This window comes from Doryrhamphus excisus, linkage group LG8 (assembly GCF_037039965.1).
Source record: "Doryrhamphus excisus strain RoL-2023G ecotype Guam linkage group LG8, RoL_Dexc_Guam_v1.1, whole genome shotgun sequence".
NCBI classification, from domain to species: domain Eukaryota; kingdom Metazoa; phylum Chordata; class Actinopteri; order Syngnathiformes; family Syngnathidae; genus Doryrhamphus; species Doryrhamphus excisus.
This window is the reverse complement of record NC_136364.1, coordinates 13,409,430-13,434,186: the sequence shown is the minus strand read 5'-3', so window position 1 is coordinate 13,434,186 and position 24,757 is coordinate 13,409,430. Positions and strand designations below refer to the sequence as shown.

At 45.4% G+C, this 24,757-nt stretch overlaps 1 protein-coding gene across 3 annotated transcripts; it reads right to left on the bottom strand.

The window, feature by feature from the left end:
- Nucleotides 1-1,119: 1,119 nt before the first annotated feature.
- Nucleotides 1,120-24,321, bottom strand: arhgap32a (Rho GTPase activating protein 32a). Of its 3 annotated transcripts, none has more exons than XM_078792869.1 (23): nt 23,983-24,321; nt 17,359-17,476; nt 16,547-16,643; nt 15,198-15,289; nt 14,890-14,974; nt 10,500-10,586; nt 10,299-10,436; nt 9,991-10,083; nt 9,780-9,902; nt 9,148-9,225; nt 8,788-8,869; nt 8,549-8,698; nt 7,364-7,466; nt 7,053-7,197; nt 6,572-6,654; nt 6,266-6,373; nt 6,043-6,188; nt 5,768-5,981; nt 4,907-5,055; nt 4,749-4,823; nt 4,278-4,661; nt 4,051-4,167; nt 1,120-3,894 (listed from the first exon to the last, which is right to left on the bottom strand). In XM_078792869.1, the coding sequence occupies exons 2-23, from the start codon at nt 17,445-17,447 to the stop codon at nt 1,916-1,918; spliced, it is 4,617 nt and encodes a 1,538-aa protein (XP_078648995.1). In that variant the 5' UTR covers nt 17,448-17,476; nt 23,983-24,321; the 3' UTR covers nt 1,120-1,915. The 3 variants fall into 3 exon arrangements, with proteins under 3 accessions (XP_078648995.1, XP_057936325.2, XP_057936326.2); XM_058080342.2 differs by having other exon boundaries at nt 4,051-4,170; nt 23,983-24,320; XM_058080343.2 differs by lacking the exons at nt 14,890-14,974; nt 15,198-15,289; nt 16,547-16,643; nt 17,359-17,476; nt 23,983-24,321 and adding an exon at nt 12,298-12,446 and having other exon boundaries at nt 4,051-4,170.
- Between the last annotated feature and the right edge of the window lie 436 nt (nt 24,322-24,757).

Sequence of the window (24,757 nt, the reverse complement as noted above, 5' to 3'; positions counted from 1 at the left end):
AATATTAGACATATCTCCATGTGATGCATTTCTAGTGATCATTTATGATCTAATTATAACTGGCAATCTATGATTTTAAAGGGAATTCTTGCCGTTATATCATCCATTGTGTAGTTGCACCAAATGACGACTATTGAATATTCTTCCTAATAGTTTACACACTTGAAGTATCAATTTGTGTTTTAAATTATCTTAATAAAATACACATACATTTTGGAGATGACCACAATGTATACCACTAGGTGTCCTCCGACTGTACCTGTAAACCATAATATACTATTTTTCAACAGATATGTATGTAAACATATTAGTCTGCAGCTTGAATGCTAATGAGCTGTTGTATCCACTTTTTACATATACAGTAATCCCTCGTTTATCACACTTCAGACACCATCATGGTCAATACATTTATATTTGAAGTTGGAATATTTTTGTAGTTATAGAAAAACTTGGTTAGATTAAAAAAAAACTCTAGATTTGAAGTATCACCCCTATATAGTAGTTATATTACAATATAGTGGTTATATTAGTAGTAAAAGTAGTTTAACATTATCAGAGCGTTCCAGATAGGAAATAACACCCCTATAGTCACCTTCACACTCCTATTAGCCAATAGAATGGACCGCCATCTGACATCGTCCGGTCCAGCCTGCGGTGGCTCATCAATGTGACGTAACGATGACGTAATCACTTACATAACAATCAGGAGAGGGACACAACACAAATGTTATCAACACTAGCATAGCTACTGTGCTAGCTACAGCGCTGACATTCCACTCGCATGTTTATACTTACAGCTCCCGTGTCTGCAGCCGACGGCGGAGTCATTAGCAGACCTCCAGGCTTTATTTTAAGCTGTGTAGCAAAGCCATGCTGTCCTCCACAAAGTGGCGGCTGACTACATGGGGCGAGTTGAGGTGTATCAGCTTGATAAGGACGTCCTTCCTTCATGACAGACTCCAGGCACATGTAGGGAATACTCTCATATTACATATTAAAAAGTCTACTTTTCACCATAGAAGGCCTTTCTATGTAAAAATTAATACTGCCTCTTGAAATAAGACCCAACCTAGAAGGCAATGAAACATATGAATGAACAATCTGACCAAAAGGAGAATAATATTAATATTTATTCTCTGTAAGACGACCACTAAATGAACGTACGGTTACAACTTAAAGAGTAAAAGATTATAATCATATCTGTCAAACACCACATTGCTCCCTAAAAAGACGAAATGACTTTTTTTTGACAAAACAACACCAGCGTACAAAATATACTCTTCTCACAGGGCGAGCTGCGTAAGGAAAATATAAAAGTACTTTTAACGCAAATCATTTGATTGCATTTTAAAATGTGTACTGAAAGCAAAGTCAGCCATTCCAACTATGAGGTTGATTCCCGTTTCACTCCTTAAAAAGTGCTTTTTTTTTTTTTTTTTTACTTTTCAAAACAATTCCCAGCCAGCAAGCAGATTCACACAGAAAAATATAAAGTGTTTATACTGTATCAGGAATATTCATCATTAAGACTCGGTCAAAAGTGCGTTCAGACTGCAATGAAAAGCGGGGAAGAAGTACGTTAGAGGTACAGTACAGTACATTGGCCACTTGCTAGCAGTCATACAAAACATACAGTACTACAGCATCTCAATCTGACCTTAGTCCAGTCACATTCTTTAGCATACTTTAACATCAACAATAATAAAAGTCTACCTTGTCTTCCCTTGTGATTTTTCTAGATTCCATAAAAACGAAAGAATCATTCGTGAAGGCGACACGACCGACGGCAACTTTTAGCAGCTCCTGAAGGTTACAATAAAGACTTTGAGTGAAACAGTCTGATGGTCTGGCAGAGGATAAAGTGCTCTTGTCCTTTGGCCCCGGGGTGGATATACTTGAAAAAAACCACTGGTGGTCACTCGTGGACTCCAGCTTGTGTTCGGACTGGAGAGTGATAAAAAGCTTCCTGAGCCAGAGCCTTGGACAGCAGTCCGTGTCCGTGGGAAGCCACACCGTCCTGGCCCGGCCAAAATCCTGACCCGGCTTTACTGGCTCTTATGGGTTTAGGCCTGGGAGCGGCGTAGTGCCCCCCCGGCATGTGGTCATATTGTGTGGGCCTGGCTTTAGTGCTCTGAGTCCTTCTGTTGAGCTGAGTGGAAAAGGATCCAGCGTGTTCAGCATCCGGCGGCGATTTGGCATAATGGTGGCGACTCTCTCTGGTGCTCTGCGAGCGCTCAGGCCTCCTGAGGAGGTCACCTCTCATCGATGCTCGGTAGCCGCCCCCGGGAATCTCTACCCGGTCTGCCTTGTGGCCTCGTTTCGGGCCACTGTCGCCCCGCTTGGTTGGGTTAGCGTGGCTCCTCTCGGGAAGTGAGGGGATTTTGCGAAGCGGCGCCTGCTGCACGGTGCCGTCTTTGACGACGCGACGGGCCGGGCCAGGTTTTGCTGACTGTCGAGCGATTTCATGCTCCGTCAGGTGGGACCCTTGCGATATGGATTTTGCAGCTGCTTGGTTTTCCCTTCTGTCTGCGGAGAGCATCCCGTTTCCAGGATCCGACTTACTCCTGATGTGCTTTATCTCCCGTCCCATCGAGTCAGCCGGCGAGACGGGACTGTTGTAAGGAGATTGTGGCGAGCACAGGTTTTTATGCCCACTTTCATTCTCGTGCTTCTGACAAGAAAATCTTTCTGAGTCCATGTAGACCGCCTTGTCTTGGGGGTGGCCAAGGCGAGGAGAGTAGTGGTAGAAGTCGGACGACGCCCTTTCCTTCGTGGAGCGCGCCCTGCAAGGCTGACTATTGCGTTGGAAGGGATCCGCGGGATAACGCAGGTCCGAGTATGGGCTATTATGGAGGACCTGCACGTCCTCAAACTGAAGCAGCCTCTGATAGGGCACGCCCTGTCCAGAATGAAACATGGTGTCAGTAGGCGTGAGGTCAGTGGTGGCGAAGTCATGGCGACTAATCTGCGGGGCGTGGAAGGAGCGAGCCCTCCTGATGGCAGGGTGCAGGGCAAGTCCATCATCCGACCTCTGCCAGGGGCTTTGTTGTCGCTGTCTGGCGCCCAGAAGGTGCTCACCTCGCTGGTAGCGTCTGTACTGAGGTGACAAGGGGTGTCTTAAACCCGAAGAGCTGTAGCGGTTCTCTGAGGACTGCCTGTACATGAGGTGATGGGGCAAAGCCACGGCTCGAGGGTACTGCAGTATTCTTCCAGGTTGAGGATGCTGACGGTGGAGGTTGTGATAGACGTCGTCATGCTGGACTTGGGCTCTGTAGTTGTAACGAAGGGGTGACGCGGACTGGAACGGACGTGGAAGGACTTCATCGATAGAGGCAGGCATGGAGGTCTCGGCCAGAATGGCGCGGAAATTGAAAACATCAATGGTGTCCGCGTTGGCATATATGGGGGAGGTCAGGGGACTGTGGATGGAGCAGAGGGGCTCAGTAGGCGTTGAGACGCCAACACTGTGGTAGGTGGGTTCCTCCGGTGTGACGTCCCCTGGTCTGGAGCCCCTCCTGCCCGCACTGCCCTCGTCCAGGCTCCCTGACCCGAGCGGGCTGACATTAGGAGTGAAGTTAGACGAGCTGTCCAGTCCTTCAACAAGCGGCAGCGGCTGCGAGTAGACGTGAGCGGGCAGGAATTGGACCGGATTTGGGTTCTCTTCCAGCATCCACCTCTGCGGGTAGACGTTGAGCTCTAGGGCACAGGGCCGGGGGGGTCGGTCCTGGGCTTCCTGTCTTTGGAGAGGGTGAGCCCGGTGACTTCTTGATCTCTGGGAGCCGCGGCTGGCCTTGTGGGCCGACTCGGCCAGAGCCAAAGCCAACTTGCGTGCAGCACTCGTCGGGGAAGGGTGAGGAGGGAGAATAGACACTGAACTCATAAGTCTATCTGTTCCTGGGGGGGGATAAGACAAACAACGCTACAGTATGACAGGACAAACAAAGCTATGGTAAGACGTGATGGGACAAGACACAAAAGCTTTCATAAGAATCTACAGAATGGACTAACTAGGAAGAAGAAGTGATGGCTTTAAAGATGGCTGACACCGACCTGGATCAGGCAGGTTCTGTGTGGACTCCGTTGGTGCTGATGCTTGGCTCGCTGCGCTGCAATGTCGGTGTGGAGCTCGGGAATCGTTCCCATCCGCCATCGGCCCATCAGACACCCCTACTGTAGGGGGAGAGAAAAGGGTCAAGGAGGGCTGAAGCAGACGATAAAGCCTGATGAGCTGAACAGCTTCCCCGGCAAGAGAGGCTCACAGGTTACCTTCTGGTTACCTTTTCTAAGAGCGGGGCTAAACTCTGGAGAGAGAGGGCTGCTGATGTTGTTTGGAGAGGTGATAGGATCTGATTCGCTGGAGTACCCGGCGCTCTTCCTCAATTTCTGTCCTTCCTTGTTGCGTAGCGGTTGAGGAGTCGGGGAGGCCAGGCTGAACTTGAAGGACATGGGGTCAAAGTCCAGGGTGGAGATGCCAGCAGCTGGAGGATAGAGGTCAATGTCCTCCTCTTGGTTTGGGGGTGAAACCGAAGTGGGGATACCGTCTGCAACGTTCTGACTGAAGGGAAGTTGTCTTTGGCTCCTGATCAAGTCTTCTCGAGTCGATGCAGACACGGCCTCACCAGCGGAACGAGGGCCGAGGTGCTGGTAATTTGGAGGTTCTCCTGGGGTGCAAAACCACATCATTAAAACCTCTTTGCAGAATAAGACCATGTCCACATAGCCAGGTAAAAAAACGAATGCATGATGACCTTCCAGGGCGTGCAAGGAGGTGAGAGATTCTTCACTCTTAGCAGAGCGCAATGTACCGCTGTCACCTCTGCCACCTGGCAGCATGAAAAGAAGAATAGGATCTGTCAACAACAGACAGTAGCGTCCAAAATGGAGGCCGTGGAGGCGCTGACCCGACCTGGCAGTGCGATGCTCTTGATCTCGTTGGGCTCACTGGGATGTCGCTTCAGCTTACGCTTGGACACAGAGTTGGACTTGCCCAAGTGGAAGAAGGAAAGCCAGTTCCCCACAGGAGACCTCTTGGCCTTGGAGGGAGCCCGTTTGGCACTGAAACCCAAGACGATGCATTCGCCATAAAAGTTGAAAACAACAATCAGGTCTCAAGTGCCAGTCTCATATCGATGCTAGCTCTGTGCTATGTGCTCTGCTGGCTGGCCGCCTCTAGCCCAAAATCAGCTGGGATAGGCTCCAGCTTACCTGTGACCCTAATGAGGACAAGCAGCATATTAGTAGTTATGGCTGGAGGCAACCTCCTGATGTAGTTGTTATTGGCAGTATTGGAGTGGTCGGCATCCATCATGTGCTTTAAAATGTTAAAATCAGAACTACACTACACTACATTTTAAACGTCACAACTTTTGTCATAACTTTGCAATATTAGTATTAGTTGTTACAAATGCTGCAGAGTTTATTGCAAACGCCGACATAATGAGGTGAAAATGTTTTACATGGTTACCATTATTATGCTTATATTATTATTATGCTTTGCATAAAGAGGTGGATAAATGCCTGTGACACTAGAACTCCTAGAAGCTTTACATCTTTTATATGTTGCCAAATTTGTGGAAATATAAGTGTGCCACCAACTTAAACACTAAATGTCATGAAATCACCAATCATCTGATGTACTCTGCTTAACGTATTTAATTATAGTTAGCAGAATGATGAATGTTGCATTAGCATCAGCATTAGTACTTTTTCAAAGACTGCAATTAAGACAGTGAAAACAACACACAAACGAGACAGTCCTTGAACGCACCTCTCCAGTGGGAGCTCAATGACTGTATGGAACTTGCCCAGCAGTGCTCCAGGTCCCTCCCCCACCTCGATGTAGTCGCTGTGGCTGAGGCAGGGGGTGGTGGTGGGTGAGCTCAGCTGGGCCTGGCTGCGTGCTTGGGCCTCCTCCAGGGACAGTAACTTTGTGGATGGGGAGCAGACCAGCAGAGACTTGGGTCTGGATAAGGTGCTGTTACCTTGGAGACAAACAAGGTGTTAGCCCCCCCTGCTGGACGCTGTACTTCTGCCCTGACTCACCGGTGCTTTCCCGTATGATGGCGTTGAGTTTGGAGCTGAAGAGAGCCTCTGTGTTGTTGAGGATGAACTCGACCACGACAGACTGGATGCGCACCTCCATGAAGGCCGCCGTGCCGCTGAAACATGCTGACTCGATTTGTTTGGACCTGAAAGACAGAACCAACAAGACAGTCCAGCGGTGCTGATGGCTTTGATTAATGCTTGGCTGCCTGCCGTCGGTCACCTGAGCAGATTTGGTGCCCAGACGATGGCCAGATTTTTCGTGTGCATGTTGGTGACCGAGCTGAATGTGGCCAGGCGGGAGAGGTGTCTCATGAGGTACTCCAGCGTCCTGTGCACAAACAGTCAGAACCAATCAGAACCTACACCACATTAAAGTACGACAAAAAACATCGGATTTGTGTTTGTGTCATGATAGCAATACTACAGTTTGTACAGTAATACTTGGGTTTCCATTTTCTCACACTGGCTGAGAACAGTCACTTCCATTTCATGCCAACAGGGTGCAACACTGAGCCATCGAGCTGACCTATAATGTGGAGGAGGCAGCTGCTGGATGACGTTGTGGATTTTAACCAGCCTCTCTTCATCCGTGGCTGCAGACACAGCCTCCTGCAAGGATAAAGCAACCGGGGATGGGAGGCATATCATTGTTCTCCCTACCCCTCCCTCTCATATATACTGGATATGTACGTGTGTGTGTGTGTGTATTTTATATCACATTTTATGAAAAACAAAACCCGGCAAATAGGTTTTTTTTATTTCTGTAAAATTTGGTTGGAGAAATATTATATGTATATTGTATATTAACTTTATATTACACAAAATGTCAAAGTGGACCATTGTAGTGTGTGGCCCTCAATGGTCTTTAGATTCAGAGCAGACATTTCTATTTGCTGACACCCCCGCCGCTCCTAGAAAGCGCCACACAACACATCAACACCATTTTCCAGCAGGAGCAATTTGGCTCAAGAGCACTAAAACAATCTGTGTGGCCCACTTTCACTCACTGAGAATTTGTCGTACAGCTGGTAGGTGAGCAGGGGGTTGGGCAGCTCTCGGAAGTACAGCTTACAAAGGGAGCCCACAGAATGGATGTCCTGTCTAAAGACGTCTCGGCTTAGGTCGGGAATCTGCTCCGAGTCAAACTCGTGTCTAAAATGGAGACACAGAGAGAATAAGAATGACGCGACAATGGTCAGGAAGGTGCGCCCCCCCGGTCTATGAAATTGGGGCCCATCAACAGACCAACCTTGCTCAACTGCACCTCGTTGTCGAGGAATCATGTTAAGAGAGATACTCCACAGTAACGAAAACCAACCTGAGTTTCTGGATGTTGGACGAGATCCCTGACAGCCTGTAGATTCCATCCACAACTCCACGCTTTTCGATGAACTCAGCACAGCTCTGAACGACTTGGGGTACTGTAGGAGAGGTGAGGACAGACAACCAAAAGATGACGAGCGGTTTTCAGCGTCGTTTACACATTGATGGATTGTTTTGCTACAGGCCAGCTCCTCACGCTGGAAGGTGCATGAAATAACAAGACACCAGTCGTCGTCAGCTAGAACGTCTCTAATTCCACTCAAATCCTGTTATATGGATGAGTCTGGCTGGCTGGTCGTATTTGTTGCTGTTTTTCTTCTCTTGCTATCAATAAATCCCCTTGAGAGGATTAAAAAGAGACAGTGAATTGATCCGACTAACACGTGCAGGCTAATGCTGCTATGGAGTTTATTTAGCCAACATTCACTGTTGGGTCTTATAGGATGGGATCATATCTAAGAACATGGTTACAAACAGTGACCACACCCACTCACATGGTACTATGCGGTACATGAATCCTGATACAATATTATATTGTGTAATTGTAACTAGATATCGTACACACAAAGTACTCTTAACTGGTGGGTGGCAGGTCTTTCCCCCCTTAAGGTGGTGGCAGTGTGCTGTAGTGCTGTTTGAAAGCAGCTTTTATCGGAGCTGTGGTCCGTTTTAGTTGAACAGGCATAGGCATCTTCAGCTTGCTTTAAAACATGTTTTTTAAGTGAATACGATTGGCCAAGAACACTCTCTACCAACATGGGACAAAAGGCCAGGGGGCCACCAACACGCACACAAGCGCAAATGAAGCATACAATTCAACTGCAGCACAGTGACTATGGGGGTGTTACAATACTGCTTTAGAAACTACTTCAACCTTGATTGTCTATTTAGCTGCTTAGCTTCTGTTGCTGGTCAACAACGGCATTTGAAGAGACAGCCTTTTGGAGCTGAGTGTAATCTAATGATTACAACGGTCACTTTTATTGTAAATGTTGATAAGAAATCAGCATCTAGATAGCTGGGAGGGTTTGGAGAGGTAGGAGTGAGTGTGTGTGTTAAAAATATGGACGTATCAACGTGACTTCTGCAAAAAGCAAGGTTCCACCTGGAGAACACACACTTGCTGACCTTGCTGAGATGCTGCTAAATAAATGCAGTCATTCTGCAGTGCTAGTTTCACCTTCATGTTCCGTGTTGTGGAGGTGTTCACCCAGATCGCAGCCAAACACTCGCTCCCTGAGGATGCCACGCTGGCGTAGCTTCTGTGGCGGCGGTCTGGACTTCATGAAGGACCTCAGGAAGGTAACCAGCTTGCCGTGCTTCTTACACACTGACGAGTACGACACAGACGCTACAATTCACTTAGTCTGCCATCCCAGGAGAAAGTGGTAAATGGACCATGCAAACAGGAAGCAGTACCTGGCTTAGACACAGAGCTCTGAACGCTGGGAGGGATCTTGTCGTTTATCAGCTCGACACAGTCACATGGGAAGAAACCAACCTGAGAACAGACACAGACGGACATGCTGGTATTTGTAGGCTTGATGGAGCAGACGTTGTGGAGTTGTTAGGCCATTATGGCTCTGAGTGTGTGTGTGTGTATGTGTGTGTGTGTGTGTAAAGTGAAATAGGTCAGCGAGCATGAGGTGCTTCAGGCAGTAAATGTTTATATCCCACTGCAAATATCAAACTAAAAACATGTTTTCCCAACCCATTCATCAGCATGATGTTGGATGGCTCAACACAGGCATTACTAATCAGAAATAGAAGGTGCGTTACCTGAAAGCCGTGTTTGCCTCTCCACCAGCCAGTGTCCTCTTTGGGAGGCATATCGATGACAGACACAATGTCCCCCACCTGGTACAGGAATACCACACTACATCAGTTACGCTATATTTTAGACAAAAACATCATCCAACCACATAGGGCCAAAATGCAAAAAGGAAGTGACTGAAAATTATGTTTATACGCAGTAAATAAAGGCACTTTAATGTCGTGTAGCATGCACACACAGTTCAATTCCACATGTGAAAACTGTAAATACGTCATGGTGTTAATATTTGTAGATTTTTTGGGGGGGAGGGGCAGCCACTTTGGTACGCTTATGTATTTTTTATAACTGCAAAACAGCTAAAAAAAACAAACCTTTATGTATACATTCAAAATCAAAGCTGTGTTTTATTATTAGTTATTAATATCAACATTTCAGCTTCTCGTTGCACTGCTGGGTTTTTTGGTTGAATTTTATTTCCTGCTTCAGGCCAATAAAAAAATCAAGTATTCTGCTTATGTATTTTCTTTGATGGAAAAAAGAATGTTAAAGGATAGCATAATGCAATCGAGGTTAAGTTAAAATAAAATGATAACGTCACACACCCGCGGTGTAATGTTTTGTCTGTGAGGGACAATACCTCAAAGGTCAACTCGTCGGTGGCCTGAGCTGTGTAGCGTTTAGTCACATGCGCGGCAGCGATCGCAGGGACGTTGATGGAAGCCTCCTCAGATACCAGAAGATGGTTTCCCTTGTTGTCGATCTACAGACACAAGCGTTTAAGAGAAGTTAGACAAAAGTATCCTGCTTTCGGGTGGAAAGTCACGTTGACAAAGGAGAGGCGACGCTACCTCCATCCATGTTAAAACTGGACCGCAGTTGATCTTGTTGTCAGCGATGGCAGAGAAGCGGGTCAGGTAGGTGGCCAACATCTTGGTTACTGACTGAAAGCAAATACTATTAGACACATCATTAGGTACACCTATCCATTTTATTTGGCACCGTCAGACGGTGGTATATTTCTAACATTTTGCCCTCCCGATGAAGACAAATAACATTAGAAATGTAGAATGAAGGCAGATTTGCTGCCGCAGCTTCAGTAGGTCTTGATGTGTGACCATTCACAATGGCGGCGCTAAGAAGTTCAGCTCCACTGTACCTCAGCTGTGGCCTTCACTGGCTCGTATTTTGGCAGCTCGGTCAGTTGCGAGTAGCGGCGGTCATAGATGCACAAGTGGAGATGTTTGTCCAGCACACGGAAGTCCTCGTAGGATCTCTTCACCAGCCAGTTCCGAGCCTGTGTGAGAACACAAAGTGTGAAACCAGCTGGAGGAGAAAAGGACTCTTAACAGTGAGATACCTGGCAGGTGATCTGGACAAGAAAGAGCAGTTCTTTGGAGTCTTGGCCCGCCTTTGGTCCTTCGCTCTGCCCCTCTGCAAAGGCCAACTGAGAAAGCAGAGCAGTGGGGTGATATTAGTGGAGCTTGGTTTCTAAATAATTGATGAGACTGATACAGCATCCTCTCTGGATGTGACCTGAAGGAGGAGGAAAGATCACGACTCTAGTAAAAAACATTCAGAGATCTGCACACCACTAAATAAATGTAGACAATGTCAGCCTTATGGATCGTCCTATATCCATCAATGGTGCAGTATGTATTATATGCAGTAGAATTATTCATTATCATGATGCCGTATAAGCTGCAATAGATGAGTGCTTTGAGGCGTGTTCTAGCTTGGAATCATTTTGCATGCTGCTCAAACCCAAAGTCCTCTCTAGCGAGGTTCTACATGGACCCAGAAATAGGGGGGGTTTGGGAATACATTGGCAGATGTTAGTGTGGAAGGAGTCAAGGGAACTTCTTGTTATTTATAACGGTTTGCAGCACATTACACAACACATTGCGACCCACTTACTGCTTTCATGAAGTAGAGGGGACCAAGGCGATGGAGAAGGCTGGAATCATGGAGATGTACGTAGATGGGAGTTTGTGGGGTTTTTAAAAATGAAAATATACAATACAGTATGGAAAAATACCCTACTATGTCATGTTGAAAAAGACAAACAACTAAATCATTTGCTGAGTTTTGTGATTAAGTCGTATTTTATTCACTGACAAAATATGAAAGACGTGAAAAAAATTACAAATAATCCAACACTGGATGTCAAAAAGGGAAACAAAGTCTGCTGGGATAGGCTCCAGCCCTGTAGCTATATACTATACTATACTAATACTCCTGTGACCCTACTGAGGTTAAGTGGCATAGACAATGGAAGGGATGGATAGACAGGTTGATCCATCCATCCATTTTACTACTTTGTAAAATAAAATGTAGTTTAGTCCCTTATAGGAAATCTAATAATGTGATCTTGCGCTGTGCTGTATGTTATTGTTGCCGCCATATTGGATGTGGCAAGCGTCAGAGTGGCCAAAATGCCTCATTCATGTGCTGCAAACTAAATCCCAGGGAATAAATTTCACAGATAAACTTATAACGTCATTTTGAGAGCACAATTAGCTGACGTTGGAGAAAACACTTAGTTTCACAACACAACAGCATATGTGATCATTCCACTACAGGAGATGTATGTTACACACAGCTGTATCGGTTGATATCGGCCAAAAAGCCAATGGGGATATAATGTATAATGTATAGATAATAATTTATATATAATATAAATACAATGAGAATACCACTTGTATATAATTGGCATCTTTACAGCATATAAAATATAATATAAACGTCTATGTCAACAAACATTAACCGTCGAATGGAATTGAATCCTATCGTTTGTACGCTCCATGGAATCGTTCTGATTTTGAAACATACCATTTTTTTAAATCGTATTGTAACGTGTGTATCTAGATTTGAATTGAATCATCTATCAAAGACGTACATCCCTAGCCAAAACCAAGTCATCCAAATGTCCCAGATCCACACTACCTGCCTATGCTTTATTCCCCACCAACACAATGCACGAAGGAAGTGGTAAACAACTGATTAATCGGTGCATTCAGCTACATTTGCTACAAGAGTCACAAAGAAATGAAGGAAACTAGGACATCCAAGCTCAAACTTTTAAAGCCACATGCACAATTGTCACCACAAAGGCTGGCTCACAAAGCATGCAGCAGACCAACACACGTGCACATTACCTGGCACCAAGTGTCCTGTCCTGGACCTCCACCACGCTCCAAAAAGCACACTGTCTAAATTGAATGATGCACCTCTCTGACTGGGTCGACAATGGACAACGTATGAGGTGAGGATGCTTCCCACTGTGTCTTACCCCCTTTTTTTCAATCCCCTCTCCTCCGTGCTGCCTCCAACATCCCCTCCCCCCTCCTCCCTTTCCCGTCTTGCTCATCCCTGCCTCCCCTCCTCTCAACGGCGGTCCTTTCTCTGGCCACAAAAGGCGGCTTGGCAGCAAATGGGCTCGACGGGAACACAGTAGCTCATCTCGAGCAAAGCTGCAAAAACAGCTGAACGGACCGGGGGCCATGCAAAGCATCGCCGCTCGATGGCATTCAAGGCTGGGCAGGAGATTGGAGATGATCTGGAGCGGGATCACGCAGTCTGCCCTTGCTGTCCTTGTGCGCTTTGGTGATTAGGATACACGAGACCTGAGCCGAGGGTCCCCCTCCCCCCCACGCTGCAGTCTGGCACCAGAGACATCACGCTGTTGTTTGCAGTGTTGCATTTGCACTGCACGCTGGCGTATTGATAGTAAGCGAGGAGCTGCAGCCTCATCTCCACTCCTCCAGTTAGAGCATTTATACTTTCCACTTCTATGGCGGCATCGGGTTTGCAGGAACACGACTGCTGCCCTCTGCTGGCAAAGAAGAGAAACTTCAAGGAAGTTATCCAATCGCTTAATAGACGCTTGCACACTTGACTGAGCAGCCACGTCTGCCTCACCACCTCTTATTATGCTACTCCAGGAACTGAGTAACCCCGCACCACAGCACCTCCCCTACAGAGGAGGTGCTACCTAGACTGACACCTCCACATCTAGCGTCCATACTACTTGGGTCTACGTCCTAATTCAGAGACTGCGTCCTTCAGAGGAGGCTTGACGTGGCTTCCTGTGTCCACACTTGGTATTGTCCACACTTGTTACAGAACAGCGACGCCTTCAGGGGCGCTCCTGCTGGCGTCACATGCTTCCACCTCAGCTGACCCTTGCATCACAATGCTCAGCTGAAGCAGCCTTGAATAGACGCGGGCCTTTGTGTGCCGTTATAACGTAATCATCCTTCCATGCATCCTGCGGGTGATGCAACCGCTTAACTGGGACAGTTTTAGAAAGCTCCCCCTGCTAACATTAAGAGAAGAGCAGCGGCTCTGAGGTGAATGCAAATACCAGCCTCAGAGAACACATCATCAGCATGCAAATAGGGTGTGGGACCAGTGTGGGATTTAAATGTACGTCACAGAGACCTGAGGCTCTGCTGAGACTGCAAGGATTCTTTTAAAAGCTCTGAGGTCAAAAAGTTTTGGATGGTTTATTTCCAAACGTTTTACAGCAAGGGCCACTTCATGAAGAATAAAAGGATGCATATATCTTTTCCATGCCCATAAGCTACACTATTAGCATTGCTTGAGCTAAGTCGCAGAATCCATGCTCTAGCTTGGATTTTGGAATTGAACCTTTTCACAACACGAAGGCAATAATAGTGTTTATGTTCATTGTTCAATCTGTGTAATGTAAACTCATACAACAGTAATGTCCAATTAATAAGTAGATTAAGAGATTAGAAATAAGAAGACTAATACACGATGGGAGTGGGTAAAAAATAGGCCCCATGGAGTCAGAAAAAAAGTTATTTCTGGGCTTGAAAGTTCTTTCACATATAAATATACTAAAAAGACCAAAAATGTAAAAAAAAAAATGCATGAAAGTGCCTCTATCAAAGAACCACAGCTCCCCAGTGCCGACAGCACTCATGCAGCCCCAGACCGTTGCGCTACTATCGCCACCCTTGACTGGAGGAAGGACACAATGACCTTGCTTCTCACTTGTGTTGTCATTAGAAGAACTTTGGTTGTGTGTTGACCCTCGGTGGACAGTGTACTTGTACTGTAATACAAGCTGTGGTTCCCACAGTGTGGTACGCATTCCCGCAGGGGTACGTCATGGCATCAATTGCCATTGGGGGCATGGGGACTCACCCAAAAATGAGGCTTTATTGATGGTTGTATGTATTTTTGTCTTTCAGATACTATTAAGAAGGGGTAGTGGTTCTTTTAGAGTTGGGACACCATGGAAAGATTCCAGAGTTGGGACACCATGGAAAGATTCCAGTCAGATAATGGATACTTCATACTCAACAAGCAGGATCAAGCAAACTAGCAAACTGCGGTCAATGCTGCTCCAGCTTTTTCTGAAATGGTGCATTCAGGTGCATTACATAACTCCTCGAAAGGGAAGGATGCCAACATCAGAGTGGAAAAAAAGATATGTAGGATAACTTATCTATTTATCAGTAGTGCTCATGTCAAACTTTATCCTAATGTCACCATGCCAATACACATTTTTCACCCCGATTTACTATGAAAAGAAATGATTGAATTATATTCAATATTTGAAGTGAATAGACATAATAATTCTGTGTGCAGAAGTGTGCAGGAGTAGGGGGTACACGCTTCAGGTCAAATGTCTGAAGGGAACCACTGCTCTACAGTATATCAGTGCAGTATACAAGTTTCATCTCTATAGTACCGTTACTGTACAGTGGGGGGCTCACCTCAACGTTCCCAAAGTCAACAGTTTCATAGTGGAAATGGGCGCACTCTTCCAGGCGGGGGAAGTGGCCTCTGGGGAACGTCAGCCTGAAAGCAGGAAAAGTACAACAGCATCACCTCACTGCTACGATGCTGAGGTGGAAGGGGAAGAAAAGCGACAAGGAAGAAAGAAAGAGTGACGGGGGTGGGTGTCTGGTGGGGCGGGGCGGAGCGTGCCTAAGACTATTACGCCAATCATTTTATAGCTCTTCGTCTCACTGGCCTGGATAACAGACCTGGTTTACAGCCCATAATAGCTGGGAGCACCTACTTCTTCATGTTCTTGACCTTCATGCTCGCTGTGCTGGGGCAGGACCGCAGTAGGGGCTCGGCCGGGCGCTCTGTGACGTCATCGCTCCTGACCTGTCAAACAGCAGCAGCATGCAGGTAGACCCAACACTCATGTTGACCACCAACAAACCGTTCAACAAATACAATATTTGGCCTTTTTCTGAGTGGGTGTGCAGCCTGCACAGCTACATATATTATAGCAGCGCTTCCCATACATCCATTTAAATGTGGAGGCCTGCCATGAGTACATTTGGACTGCCACAGATAGATTTGACTAGTTAGAATGATTTATTCTGGTGTTAAACCATGCCAAAGTTTCAGATCATGAGGTTTGCGCATTTAGAAGTGAGCCCGAGAAGAATTTTGTGATGGCTCAAAACACTCGGTTTGAAAAGGCAGGGTAAAACCATTCCTTTGTGATGTCACAGAGGAGCGGACTTCCTTATAGTGTATGGTTCATGGCTCGGAGGCACTTTAGGTGTGTGACCAATCACAGCAGAGTGGGCGTGCCCAGAGGTGGGACATGGGTGGAATAAATTAAAACAGATCGTTTTGGTGGGAAGCACAAATCCAAGGAAATCTAGCTGGAATAGGTGCAGATTCTGGAAAACCTAAAAAGTTTTCTTGCGGGTTATTGTGTATAGCTGCTCTATAGGAGACCACAACTCATAATAGGTCATAATAGGTCCCCTTTAAAATGTATACAATATATTCAATAAAATGGATACTACCTCGTTAACTCGCTAGCATGCTAATGGTTAAAGCCTTGGCTGTCTTGTGTCCATGCAGTAATTCCAGTAATATGATTAAACAATTTATTTAATGTAATGTAATGGTAGGATAAACAGTTCAAAAATAATAATAATACACGTTGTCACTGATAAAATGAATAAATATAAATTTTTACAATGAAATATTTTTCAAATACAAAATAAAATGTCACATGAAAAAAAAATGTCAAAGTGGACCCCCCTGCCCTGGTCATCAGAAAAGAGAAAAAATGTCCATCAGTAATGTGTGTGGATATCTTGTTTTGCCGTAATAGACAATAGACTGAGCTCAGGATATTTACGTTTAACTGAAAAAAATATTCTTTGAATGCCAGAATAGTTGCCGATTAATTAGTTAATCGCTTCATCATCATAGCTTGTTCCTGAATGCAAGATCTCCCTTTCATGAGACATCTACGACATCCAAAACACTCTCACACAGCATCAGCATCATCATCATCATGTGGCCTTCTGTTCATCCAAATCACATGCTGGTGACATGTTCTGGATCTGGCTTCTCTATCTTTCGTAGCCTTGATACGTGTATGCGTGTGTATACCCGCATGTCCTGTGTTTGCCACTCGTCTGCAGGACTGCTGCTGGTAACTTGAGGTACAACATCGTCTTTGTTCAGCTGACTGAATGGTGCCACGTCTCTGCAGGACAACAAAGATGCACATGAAGAATTTAGAAATGAAGAAAGAAATCTTTTTATTAGTGCGCCTGAAGGGACGTTCAGCAAGGACAGTCATATGAAAACTACTTAACCAGCTTTATTTATGGAACACCATATTTTCCAGACTATAGTTTTCCCTGATATTTATCTCCTATCAAGCTTGATATAGTTTTGCCCGTCAACCCTGTGCTGGCAACATGAAACTGCAATGCTAAAGCATACAGCTGAGGGATACGGAGGAACATGTTATCAGACATAGGATCATGAACATGTGGAAAAGACAGGAAGTGCATGTGCTGAGCATAGCAAAGCTCACCTATTGAGACAGCTCATAAAGGCAGCCCCCCCACAAAAGCCTGACTCATAACGTGACTCGGTCTTCCAGGAGAAAGAGGGTGAGGTCGTGAATGCGCTCAACTTTTATGAGCAACAAAAAGATGTGGCAGGGAACGCCCCTCGGCTTTGTCACAGTTACTCGGGCTGATGAGATCAGTCACATGAGAACACTGACACACACCGCTTCGGCAACGTGCAGTCTCATTAATGGTCAAGGAATAAGAGGTATGGCAATAGAGGCATTGCATTGAAATGATGATCCATGCATAAATACGTGCACATCTTGGTGTCCACTGCAATAAAGCGTGAGGAATCGGACTCAGTAGTCATGTGTGGCAGACAGAAATAGATCATCTCACCCCTCAAGGACGTGACCATGTCCTGCCTCCCCCTGGGGTCCTGAGGTAGCATTCTCAATCACCGCGGCAACCACGCAGCCAGCCTCCATGATGCTGTTGTTCTGCCACCACACGCAGCCTGAAACGTGAGTGGGGGGGGGAGCAGAAAGAGGAGGATGTGAGAAAAAGATGCATGGAGCCCGCCTGACGTGAGCCTGCTTAGCGTGGCGTTGATACATGGTAGTGTGTGTGATGTCGTGGCACGATGCTGCCAGCTTGGGTGATGCAAACCAGGCTCCATAGTCTGAATGGGGAGGGACTGTTTTAACCAGCAAACCAGGACTTGGAGTACTACAAGTATTCTAAAATTCTATTATTCAGTTCATGAATTCCGATTACGGTACTGTGCAAAGGTTTTATTTAGTCCACCACTTGGTTGTTTTAAATGAATAATTGAACAAGTGCACTGAGTAAAAAGCTCTACAGGGAGGGTGTGTTTACTTTAATATACTTTAATACTAATGAGCTGCGTTTGTCTCCGAGAAGCACCATAGTGCACCTTATCAATCTTTACATGACACCGTTACTCTGCACTTGTCTGATGTAATACGATGTCATATATCACAATATACAAGGCAACATTAGGGGGAGGGAAAGGAAACACTAGCACCACTAGCATAGCTATGTGAGCCAAAGTGCTAACATTCCACGATATGTACATAAATAGCTCACCTCTCCTTTATTTTTGTACACATAGTTTTAATCGTGCTGTTTTAAACGGAAAATATAGAAAATTGCTATTTTAGTCTGTTATTTTGAAATTAAAGCTAAATTATTGAACAACTCATGTCCAATGTACCGGTAGTTGTAGTACTCTAAAAGAGCCATCAAATTTAATCCAGGTAACAGTAAATAGTACTTTTGTGCTAATATGTGAGTACTTATAAGTACTCATAATATGTAAGAAAAGGAAGCTCAATGTTTTCTGTTCATGTTATGCTGGTTATGGAAAACAGTTCATGAATAAATAAAATTTGTCAATCATCATAACGCAGCCGTCCACCTCTCATGCAGCCCACTACCACAGCTTCAAACAATCCAAAACTAAAATTCACCAAAACTAAATTTGACATTTTAATTACAATAAAAACATGTGCCAAATTTAATTCCATCCATCTTCTATAGCGCTTATCCTCATTAGGGGTGCAGGTATGCTGGAGCCTATCCTACAACCATTCACACCATTTTTGGGATGCAGGATGAAAGGAGTACTTGGAGAAAAGCCACGCATGGGGAGAACACGCAAACTCCACATAGAGATGCCCAAGCAGAGAATCGACTCTCGACCGTGCGGCTGCCAAATTGAATTATAATCAATACTTTAGAATGATTCCCACCAAGAGTGTATGCCTTGGTGGCTTTGATTATTCTTAGAAATCTTTTAACATTTTTAAGATGATTAATTTGTCCCTCATTTGGTGCCCACAAACAGGCTCTTGGGGCCCAAACGATGGTTATGACATACTGCAATAGGGGATTTGTATTTGACTGGCTAGTAAGTGCTACTATCATTTCTATATACCCGACCTGTCAGCTGAAGCTGACATCCTCTCCATTCTGTATTTACAGCAAACAAACATAAGGAACCCATTAACAGAGTGAAACCCGACTCCCTTATGTTCCTCTATACAAGCTTCCCCTGCAATGAGAGCTTAGCGACAAAACAATAAGTAGGGCCACTAAGGGCACAAAAAACACTTAAGGGTTCATTCAATTCAAGAAAGCCTCCAATTTTGCCGGAATTAACTCTTCTCCAATCAAAAAACACTAGGAGTAGACCTCGGTCGTTAGTACAACTTTCCCACCGGGCTGGCCCTTTGGCCCGGAGCCTGGCTGGCTGGCTGTTGACAGATTGCCACAAAGCCCACTGACTCAGCAGAATGTAAGCGGGTGGTCTGCAATGTGCTCTCCTGTATGTATGGACTACTTCCTCTCCAACATGCACTGGAACCAAAATGCTCCATGCACACTGGCTCACATTCAGGCACCCTAACCCTAAACCTAACCCTAATGCTGCATGCACACCGGCTCACATTCAGGCATTAGATGTTGTCCAGGTGTTTAGAAGGAGTCCTCCTTTTCATCAACACATTTATAATAGATAGAAGTTAAATGTAGTAGCCACAACTTTAGCTACATTTGCACACAATGCTTACATCAGGGGTGTCCAAAGTGCGGCCCGGGGGCCAGGCTGTTTTATTATTGGCCCACGGCACATTCCAAAAATAATAATTTAACAAGAAAACAAAAAAAGCAAAAGTCACCAAGTAATTTTACAAGAATAAATATTGAAAATATTGAAATATTATATGCTATATGAAAAATAGCACAAATGGTGAAAAATAGCAAAGTTGATCCTAATAGACTTTTCCATCTATCTCACAAGCTAAGATATATATTTTTGAGTATATCTACATGCTTCATTACAAAATCCCAAAGTGGCCTTGCCTCCTTTCATTTTTCCCAATGTGGCCTTTCCTTGCTGGAAAAAGTCTATTTTTTTTTATATTAGCTAGATCAACTATCCCTACCAGGTAATACCCAAAGATCCTAATTCTATTTAGCGTTGCCAGCGTTCGCATTACGGCCCTGTCAGTGGGAAATGGTCCAAAGGTCAATCAGGCGAGTGTTTACCAGAGTAGCACAACAACGTTTTTACAGATTTTGGAACACAGTGCACACATGATTTCAATTAGATAAAAGACAATGGAAAAGCACAGAATAGGACATGATAACGGCAAAAAATATACAATTAAATGTACACAAGTGCAATGTACACAGTTTTCACCCCATGTACACAATTCAGGCCTGCTGGTGAGTATGCTGAGCTAGAGTTATCCCCTTATTTTTAAATGTGGACAGGTACGGTTCCGCCAGTCCAGACCTGAAAGGAATACTTTCTAACACTTTATAGGCATGTTTAGACCTTTCAGACGTCTGACAAAAACAGAGACATCTGATGGTGGGTTGGCGGGGGAGAGCTAGGACAAGCCTTCTCCATCTGGGCTGTTTACGGAACCTGCATCGGCTGCCCGCACGTTTGTAAGCATAAACACAGATGATAAACCAGATTAGCCACAAATATTTCAACAACAAGAAGTTTGCTGAAATTTAACACACGCCTTATTTAAATTGTTTTTCTCTGAAATGTACTCAACTCCTGTTTCAATGCTAGTGTTGCACTGAGCATTGAGCTCCATGGGGTGTCCAAATGTTTCCACACGACAGTAAATGACTTGCGTGATGGCCCCCTATAGGTTGTCTTTCCAAATACTTAATATTTACTCTGTGTCTGAATACAGTTGAAGTCATCAGTGTAGGATTGGAACAACACGTAAATGTTGCCTTCATGGGCTCACAGTGAAGGTTGGGATTAAATTGTCATCCAGGCTGAGAGTCCGGCCTGTTGATGAAATAGTTATTGCCTTGTTGTCCACAATTTAATCAGGCTACACTTAATCGCACTGCTCTCTGGCCCGGAGTGACGCTAAGGCGGTCCGCGCTCGGATTGAGGCGTGACACCAACGCCGTGTTAGATGACATCAAGTTAATCCGGCAGATTTGGAGAAGATTATGGGATCATATGACCTCCACTTCCTCCTTGTGATAGGAGTATAGTGACTCGGCAGCAATACATGCGGTTGTGTTTGAATACGGCTGATGAGGAGGGATGGGGGAGGGCAGAGGAGGGGGTGGTGCTTAGCTGTGATGACATCACCTTGGACAGATTGGGGTGAGTCAAAGCTTTCGGTCAAAAGGTCTCTCCGAGGCTTGCTTTGTCCCCCCTTTTGCCACCTCATCCTCAGTCTGGAGGGGCATCGAATCACCGTGGACGAGAGGGGTTGCCGTGGCAACCGTCAGTCTCTCTTCCACCGCCTCTCCAGCTGGTGTTGACTGCATTCCACAGCTCAAAGCGAGTGCCGGTTGTTGATCATGCAGGCTTCCTTGCTCTCTCCAGTGGGTGGAGTTATTTTGGATGGTGCGCACAGTGTGGTGAATATTCAGCACAGTATGTACATTAATGGCACTTTCAGTAGACTGCACACAATATCCATCGTGTTTGTTCTTTCAAACCGGATCATATGTCAATTTCATATGTCGTGTCTTCCAACAATGGAGGCAAAAATAAAGTGCAGTTGGGGAGCTGAAGAAGGACAAGCGCTATGAATGTTTCACCCATGCAATCCTCATGACAACAGTAGCATGGAAACAGGTGTTCAGAACATTCACAATTTCCAAGTAGGATTCTTTATTTATAAATTTTCTCAAGAAAACCTATTTACAACCTTTTAAAAGGGTTTTAAAGCCCTCTACACATAAAATAACACCCCTACAGTCACACTTACACTCATATTGCCCAATATAGTAGACACAAAATGATAAAATAAGCCATTTAAGTCATAAATAAGTTGTGCTTTTGTATGTTGCTATAAATGTGTCCTGGTGGTTTTGGAGCTGTGAGGGGGCGGCAGACAGAAATGTTCAGAGTTGCGTTCCAGCTTGGAATGAGTTACGGCCGCAGGAGTAGCTTGTGTTAGGGATTAGTGTGCCTGCTGTGAGATCATTCAAACATTCAATAAAAGCCAGTTATATCCCCCAATCCAGTCCGGTACTTGTGTGTCTCATTGAACATTACGGTGACATCGGCCAGTGTAAAATACTGTATCACTATCATCATCTTTGTCCGTGTAGCATTACAGAGTGTGCATACAGGGGGGGTGCTGATGGCCTTTCCCCAGTGGTGGCTCCACCCAAATTTTTTTAAACACTGAAGGTCCCACAAAGCACATTAGACGTTATCGATTATGTAGAAAACCTAATGCTAAAATGCTAAAGCTACTTAGCATTGAGATACATTTTGAAGCAATGTTTTTTCTTATCAACTCCTATAAAGTTGGATTCACAGCTAGCGGCACCGATAGACCTTCTAAGCACTTGGGAGTGTGACCAACCGCAGCCGAGTGGGCATGCCTGGAGGCGGGCCGTGGGTGGAATACATTAAAACACACAGTTTTTAAGGGAAGCATGAAATCCAAAGTGTGCTGGATAAGAGTCCACAACTCAATGCCAAGGATGGAAAAATGAGCATAGTCGGTTCCTTTAATATCGAACTTTAAATATTTTGAAAATTAACAGCAAAAATGGGTCAGAAAGCGCAAAGACGTAAGTTTTTACTAACAATAGGCTTTTTCACCAACATCACAAAGCTGAGATGTAGATTTTCTTTGTGGCCTGTGTATCCTTTCATTTGTCACTACGTGTCCCTGGTCTACAAAGTACTACGGCACCCCGGAAGGCACATTCACCTGGCAAACTCAGATGATGAACTCAATGTTAAACTGCCTGTGAATATTCTCACAGTAGCTAGTTGCCAATCGATGGCAACTAGCGTGATGTCCTATCTCGTCTGACCAGTGTGTGTCCCACCTGGTCTTGGAGCATGAAGCCTACTCGGATGAGAGGCGATCCATTCAATGCCTCGAGTTACACGAACTAGTCCGTATGCCCACATCATTCCACGGACTCTGTGGCCAATCAAAGAGACCCACACGTCGGTGACTCAGTCTAGTCGCGTTATTGTCTTTTACTACAACACATGGACGTTAGCCTGCCCCCAGCTTCCACATGGGCGTCACCATTCCCCAGCTCCGATGCCCCTCTATATGACATCATAACCGCTTGACCGCATTTTTAATCAAGTATGGCTGCCAATGAAGGTTGCAAGCGCCAGTGCTTTGATGATGAAGATGAGAAATACCATTCAAGCATCTGTCAGTCTGGCTCTGTCCTATCCTCCTAACGGCTCAGATATGGAATAAATTAAAATAGAGCGTTTTGGCAGGAAGAACAAATCAAAGGAAATACATCTGGAATAGGTGCAGATTCTGGAAAATCTAAAAAGTTTTCTGTACGCGTTATTGTGTGTAGCTGCTCTTTCGGAGACCACAACTCAATACAAAGGGTGGAAAAATGAGCATAATAGGAGGTCCCCTTTAACATTTTGGGTGCTCGAACAGTTGAACTGGATTTAATTTTTTCATGTTTCATTTTTCCTACAATTTCTGCCGTTTGGAATGGATTAACGATGAAAACTGGTCTCCACTGTACGCAACGCTTACACAGGCTACTGATTACATCGTAGTATTCGTAAAGCAGGCTTTCTTATTTTACTGGAAAGTCTCTTGAAACAATAATGTTTATGACATCATGTTGCAAGAGGGCTGGCCCCACTAGTACGCCCTCCACCAACCCACCAGGTCAGTGCTGTCCTACTTTCATCTCTATGGTTACTTGATTTGATTTGTATCATAACTTTATACAGGAAACGCATTCAAACAGTCTTTGGTGCACATTTCACACTGGCCAGCTCAGTAGGCTCCAACTGGTAGTTACTGGATCTGTAAACTGGGGGAAGTTCCCTGCAGGTGGACTCTGACCTAACACCCCCCCCCCCCCCCCCCCACACACACACACACACAGGTTGTGCACTGCAGCAGTGTGTAAAACCACATGTATGTGTGTGTGTGTGTGTATGTGTGCTATGATGGACGCTCTCCACGCAACGCAGCCAAGCAGCCTTCCTACCTGCTGCGGGTGTCCTCTGCCGGTCTAAGCCAGCAGCTCCTCTGGATCCCCGAACATGTCGCCGACATGGCACCGCACCCGCATCCGGTTATCCCACTGGTCGCTGAGGTAGACGTCCGAGATTGTGAAGAAAAAAAACATAAAACAACAAGTAAAATGCAGCGCTGGGTGTCTACCTCCTCTCTGCACTGGTGCACTCTCGCTAGCCTCGGGAGCGCGCACGACACCGCCTCCGTGCTCGCGCCAGGGATGGATGATGCTAGCGGCACAGGTGTCTCCCACACGCCGAGTTACCACTGAGGAGGAAAGGCGTGGGATTGTGCGTGGGGGTGGGGGCTTGTTTCGTAATGGTAGCTGAGAAGGAGCCCCCTCATCTGGCACGGGAGCGTGCGTGGTTACATAAGCACTATGAGTCGGTGGGAGGCAGCACCCCCGCCCCCCTCCGAAAGATAACTAATAATTCCATTCATTCTTGACCAAAAGGCTTAAAAAACGCCATAACTAAATTGTGATTTTAACTAGTTTGCAAGTACAGCGACGATTATACTTCCGGGTCGCGTGACAGGTTCTTGTCACACCTGCTGCTCTGTAGACCAATTAAAAATCTGGCACCCAAAAGCCACGCCCACCAGGCGGTTTTATTGACAAACGCTGACGGGGACGGAAAGTCACACTTTAAAGACCTTTATGGCTTTAGTAGTTCCTTTACTTTTATGACTTTATTCACGTATTTATGTATTGTCCTGTCCAATGAAAATCAAGGATCAGTAGTTTT

Excerpts from the sequence above, each read along its gene's own strand:
- arhgap32a (XM_058080342.2), bottom strand. The coding sequence starts at position 17,447 with ATGGAGGCTGGCTGCGTGGTTGCCGCGGTGATTGAGAATGCTACCTCA. Across the intron at positions 7,198-7,363 it reads TCCAACATCCAGAAACTCAG|ACACGAGTTTGACTCGGAGC; the intron begins GTTGGTTTTCGT and ends TCTCCATTTTAG. Across the intron at positions 4,171-4,277 it reads TAGCCCCGCTCTTAGAAAAG|TAGGGGTGTCTGATGGGCCG; the intron begins GTAACCAGAAGG and ends CTCCCCCTACAG.